Genomic DNA, 6,000 nt, shown 5'->3' on the forward strand with positions numbered 1-6,000 from the left:
GCTTGCCTTATGATTACTGTGTGAATTACTGCTTAGAAATGTTAGACTTGAGTAGATGGCTTAGGTCTCTAATTCCTGGATGGAGTTATAGCAGGTTTAGGTGTGTTGTAAGAACCTATGAGGATGAGCAAGCGAGGCATGGGGACAAGGAGCCAGTCTAGTTCTCAAGTCGGAGTGGCGGAAGACCCACAAGTGGACGGGGTCATAAGAGCTTTACAGGAGATCAGAATCTGATGGGAAGGTAGGCTCAAGAGCGAGCTGCCACTGTCGCTCAGGCTACTGAGGCCACGGTTGCCGCTGCTAATGGGGCTAATGGGAACAATGGTAATCAGGGAAATGGAAATCACCAAATGCACCAGTTAGTAGAGCAGTTCCTGAAACTTTAGCCACCCAGTTCAATGGAAAGGGTGATCTCGAGGCTGCCACCCTTTGGGTTGAAGAGTTGGAGAAGGCTTTTAAACTTCTGGGGTGCATGGAGGAGGAAAAGGTGACCATGGCAGTGTATCAACTACAATGTAATGCAAGTGATTGGTGAAAGGTCACGCGAGATAGAATCTTTCCAGAAGGCACGACTCCGAACTAGAATGCCTTTGTCAAAGCCTTCAACGGGAAGTATTTTTCTGAGAGTGTACAAGGGCAGAAAATGGCAGAATTTCTACGGCTTCGCCAGAATCAAATGACCGTGGATCAGTACGAGGCGAAATTTCCAAGGTTATCTAAATTCGCACCGAGGATGGTCAAGAACCCTTTGGATAGGGTGAAGAGGTTCCGGGATGGTCTGAAACCGGAGCTTCATAGTTAGTTGATACTTCTAAACTTGAGGGATTATAATGAGCTTTATGAGCGAGCTCAAATGGTTGAACGAGATATGACTGAGAAGGCTGCCTCATTTGGATCGCGGTACGCGCCGGCTAGGGATAATCGCAACTTTGGTAAGAAGCCTATGACCAAGAATAGGAGATTTTTCCTCCGGTAAGAAAGGAAAGCCGAACTACTACTCCAACGTCGCATGTCGATCTTGTGGAAGGAGGCACGGGAATGGCCCTTGCCTAGGTTGGCCTGGAGCATGTTTTGGATGTAGCCAACATGGTCATCAAGTGAGAAGCTGCCCAAACCGCCAAGTGAGGCCGCCAGTACAACCGCAGCCACCTCGAGTAGGAAATCTGGAGCCGCCCTACAGAGTAATCAGAACCGACCCCCAGCTCAAGGAAGGATTTACGCTATGGCTCGCAAAGAGGCGGAGGATGCGCCTGGCGTGATCACAGGTACAATCTCTTTATATGATCATGCTACTTATGCCTTGTTTGATCCAGAGCGTCGCATTCGTTTGTGTCTGAGCAGTTTGTTGAATTGACTGGTATTGAGCCGAAACCGCTAGAAGTAATGTTGTGTGTTACCATCCCTCTTATGGATAAAGTGATGATTTCGTTAGGGTGCCCAAACTATAAGATTGTTATTGCTGGTATGGAGAATTTGATTGATCTAGCTGTCTTGGCTATGTTTGATTTTGATGTTATTATTGATATGGATTGGCTGGTTAGACAGAGGGCTGTGTTGGATTGTGGTAGCAGGGTGATTCAATTTAATCCGATTGATCACTCTAGATATGAGTTTGTGGGAAACCAAGGAGGAACCTCGATCCCTTGGATTTCGTCGCTGGAGGTAACTAAGTTGTTAGATGAAGGATGTCAAGGTTACCTAGCGACTGTGGTTGATTCATCGATCGAGGAACCGAGGCTAGAGGACATAGCCGAGATGTGCAATTTCCCTGATGTCTTTCCTCAGGAATTACCGGGATTGCCACCTGAAAGGGAAGTGGAATTTGTAATCGAGTTGGCCCCTGGGACGGAGCCGATCTCTAGAGCGCCCTATAGAATGGCATTGTTAGAGTTGAAAGAGTTGAAGGTTCAGATGCAAGAACTACTAGATAAGGGGTTTATTCGTCCAATTGCATCACCGTGGGGAGCACTAGTGTTGTTTATGAGAAAGAATGATGGGTCATTGCGTTTATGCATTAATTATCGGTAGTTGAACCAAGTAACCATCAAGAGCAAGTATCCATTATCAAGAATAGATGACCTGTTTGATCAACTACAAGGGGCATCGGTATTCTCCAAGATAGACTTAAGAACGGGCTACTATTAGCTAAAGATCAAGAAGGAGGACATACCGAAGACGGCAATTCGTACAAGATATGAACATTACGAGTTTACCGTCATGCCATTTAGATTGACTAACGCCCCAGCCGCCTTTATGAATTTAATGAATCGCGTATTCACGGAGTTCTTAGATCAGTTCGTCATTGTGTTCATCGACAATATATTGGTATACTCGAAGAGCCATAAGGAACATGAACAACATCTAAGGATGGTTCTACGAACCATCTAAGGAACACGCACTCTATGCCAAGTTTAGTAAGTGCGAGTTATGGCTCAATCGAGTGACATTTCTTGGACATGTGATCTCCGGGGATGGGATTTCAGTGGATCCGGCTAAAATCGAGGCTATTACGAATTGGCCAAGACCGACGACAGTGATAGAGGTTCGAAGCTTCCTAGGACTTGCGAGCTATTATAGAAGATTCGTGGAAAGGTTCTCCGTGATAGCCACTCCTTTGACGCGTCTACTAAAGAAGGAAACAGGTTCAAATGGACAGACAAGTGTGAAAGGAGTTTCCAAGAGCTTAAGCATAAGTTGATTACCACCCCTATGTTGACAATACCATCAAGTCTCAGAGGATATGAGATTTATAGTAATGCGTCGCTAAAGGGATTAGGATGTGTTATAATGCAATATGGAAGAGTGGTTGCATACACATTACGACAATTAAGGCCTCACGAGCTAAACTACCCAACGCATGATTTGGAACTTGTGACTATCATCTTTGCATTAAAGATTTGGAGGCACTATATGTGTGGAGGAAGGTTTCAAATCTACACGAACCATCAGAGTTTAAAGTACTTGTTTTCCCAAAAGGAGCTAAACATGAGACAACGCCATTAGATGAAACTTCTTAAAGATTACGACAGCGACATCTTGTACCACCCTGAGAAGGCTAATAAAGTAGCGGATATACTTAGTCGGAAGTCAAGCATTGCGCATATGATGGTTAAAGAGTGGACTCTACTCGAAGGAATACGTGATTCGGAATTTAAGTTTGAGGTAGGTTACCTCTCAAGTCTATTGGCTACTTTGAGGATCGAGCCGGAGATTCAGGCGAGGATTAAGGCATTGCAATCTACGGACCTTGACATTCAAAAGATTCTGAGTATGGATGCAACTAAGAGGAAAACCGACTTTCAAGTCTCCGAGGACGGAATCTTAAAGTTTCGTGGACGATTGTGCGTGCCAAATGATGCGAAACTTAAGGAGGAAATTTTGGTAGAAGCTCATCGCAGTAATTATAGTATTCATCCGGACAGTACGAAGATGTATCATAATCTATGTCAACATTACTGGTGAAACAGAATGAAAGTGGATATAGCCAAGCACGTGGTAAAGTGCCTAATGTGTCAACAAGTGAAGGCGTAGCATTGCAAGCTCGGTGGACTGTTGCACCATTGGAAATTCCAGAATGGAAATGGGAGCATATCACCATGGACTTTGTCATGGGTTTGCCGAGGAGTCAGAGAGGCCACGATTCAATTTGGGTTATCGTCGATAGATTAACTAAGTTAGCACATTTTCTGGCAGTGCGAAAGGACTTCGAAATGGATATGTACGCCGAGCTGTATATGCGACAAATAGTCCATCTTCACGGAGTGCCAGTAACGATTATGTCGGACAGAGACCCTAAGTTTACCGCCACCTTTTGGAAAAGTCTTCAAATGGCTATGGGGACGAAGCTGTAATATGGTACGGCCTATCATCCACAGATAGATAGTCAGTCTGAGAGAACGATTCAGACGCTCAAGGACATGTTACGAACCTGCGTGATAGATTTTAAAGGAGGATGGGAAGAACATATGTATTTGGTCGAGTTTGCCTATAATAACAGTTATCAGCAAAGTATTAGAATGGTACCGTTTGAGGCGTTGTATGGCAGAGCTTGCAGAACTCCAGTTTGTTGGGATGAAGTTAGGGAACGGAGCATAACGGGTCCAGAATTGGTACAACAATCAGTCAAGGTAGTTAAGATCATTCGAGACAGGCTTAAGACCGCTTAGAATCGTCAGAAGAGTTATGCGGAACGGAGCCGTAAACTTTTGGAATTTCAAGTGGGAGATCATATTTTCCTCAAGGTGTCACCAATGCGAGGAACGTCTTGATTTGGCAAGAAAGGAAAGTTAAGCCCAAGGTATGTAGGTCCATTTGAAATTTTGGAAAGGATTGGGACTTTAGCCTATCGACTCGCCTTGCCGCCGAATTTGTCTTAAGTTCACAACATTTTCACGTGTCCATGCTGAGGAAGTACGAACTGGATTCGACCCACGTGCTGAATTATGAAGAAATAGATATGGACGACAGGGTGTCGTACGTGGAGAGATCTATTCGGATAGAGGACAGAAAAGAACAAGTTTTGCGGAATAAGACAATCCCATTGGTTAAAGTTGTTTGGCAGCATCACGGTACCAAAGGAGAGCCACATGGGAAAGTGAAGAAATCATGAGGTGTCAACATCCTCATTTGTTTGAGCAAGTGTAGATTGGTTGTAAATTTCGAGGACGAAATTTTTGTAAGGGAGGAAGAGTTGTGACATTCTGAAATTCGACTCATTTTCAGAATTTATGAAATGAATATATATCTTCGATGCACGTTAGTTAAATCTCACACCGAATTGATCACTCTTGAGAAGACTAATCATTAGGGAATGGCTAGCTAGGAATCAAGTACGTGGTCATAAGAACTTGGCCAAGAATCGACACTTCGACCATAAGGATTGACGATGAGATATTTTGGGCCATTATAGGCCGATCCAAGGATGGTTATGGAACAATTCGCAAATGTTGTATAATTGGATCGCGGGTGATTCCGTTCGACCATTGTATGAATTTCGAACGATCCTAAACCTAATCCGAACGATCGCGTCAATTGGAACTAGTGATTGACCCTCGCAATTACATGACAACTGCAGTTGCCATGGCTCGAGTAAGCTTAGATGTGGCTCGATATCAAATCGGCCACGGGTCGATACGCGTAGCTCCTAAAAGCCGCCCGTTAATTTGAGATACACTAAAATCGCGATTGATTGGTTTTAGCCATGAATTAGAATCCAGAATAGGATGTCGAACTTTCAAGATTCCACGAAAATTTATCGGATGTCGTCTCATCAAGCGTGGCCAACTATTAGATCGCTCGAAATTATCGGAAAAGTGTAATTTGGACCGGGTATTGGAAAAGACCATTTTACCCCCGAGGATATTTGAATTCATTTGAGACATTGAACGGCAACTTGGACTTTAGTATTTTCCCTCCTTTGGCCGAATTTAATGGACCATTGTGCCCCTCCTCTCCTTGCTTATTTATTTTCTTGCCATTTGTTATTTTTGGGTATTTACTTGAGAGGAAATTTGAGAGCCATAAGATCTTGGAGTGGGGAACAAGTTGGATTCTAGACCCTTGGATGATAGTGGGGTTAGTATTGGGATTTTGTGAGTTAGTGAGGTTAGTAGATGATCAATCACTCTTGTCTCTCTCTCTCTCTCCTTCATTCTCTCCCTCCCTTGCTCTCTTCATCTTCGGCCGACCCTCTCCCCCTCCACCTTGCCGTGACCAGTTCAGCCGCTCCAGTCACCGTTCAGTCCCCGGAGACATGCCGGAACCGCCGCCGACCGCCGCTGCTGCTCACCACTGCCACCACCCTCTTTCTCTCCCTTCTTCCTTCTCATTTTCGATCATCACCACCTCTAGCCGAGACCAGCACCACCCCTCACCGTCACCACCACCCCGTGCTCGTCCCAGTCGTGGCCCACCCGTGACCAGCGCCGCCTCCGAGCCACCCGTCCGTCCGCCGAAGTAGCTGCTTGCTTGGCTTGGCTTGGCTTTGCTTAGGATTCCTAA

The 6,000-nt window shown here is 45.0% G+C and overlaps 1 protein-coding gene across 1 annotated transcript; it reads left to right on the forward strand.

Moving 5' to 3' along the window:
- Positions 1 to 3,102: 3,102 nt before the first annotated feature.
- Positions 3,103 to 3,851, forward strand: LOC115673972 (uncharacterized). The gene is made up of 2 exons (XM_030596232.1): positions 3,103 to 3,381; positions 3,468 to 3,851. Exons 1-2 carry the CDS (start codon positions 3,103 to 3,105, stop codon positions 3,849 to 3,851), a joined length of 663 nt encoding a protein of 220 aa, XP_030452092.1.
- Positions 3,852 to 6,000: the final 2,149 nt, after the last annotated feature.

Source organism: Syzygium oleosum, unplaced genomic scaffold, assembly GCF_021117445.2.
Source record: "Syzygium oleosum isolate NSW1041296 unplaced genomic scaffold, Sole_v2.1 Sole_v2.19, whole genome shotgun sequence".
Taxonomy (NCBI): Eukaryota; Viridiplantae; Streptophyta; class Magnoliopsida; order Myrtales; family Myrtaceae; genus Syzygium; species Syzygium oleosum.

What these genes read in the sequence shown, in the direction of transcription:
- LOC115673972 (XM_030596232.1), top strand. Translation starts at nt 3,103, where the DNA reads ATGATGGTTAAAGAGTGGACTCTACTCGAAGGAATACGTGATTCGGAA. An exon ending in AACTTAAGGAGGAAATTTTG is followed by an intron (nt 3,382 to 3,467) that starts GTAGAAGCTCAT and finishes CTGGTGAAACAG; the next exon opens with AATGAAAGTGGATATAGCCA.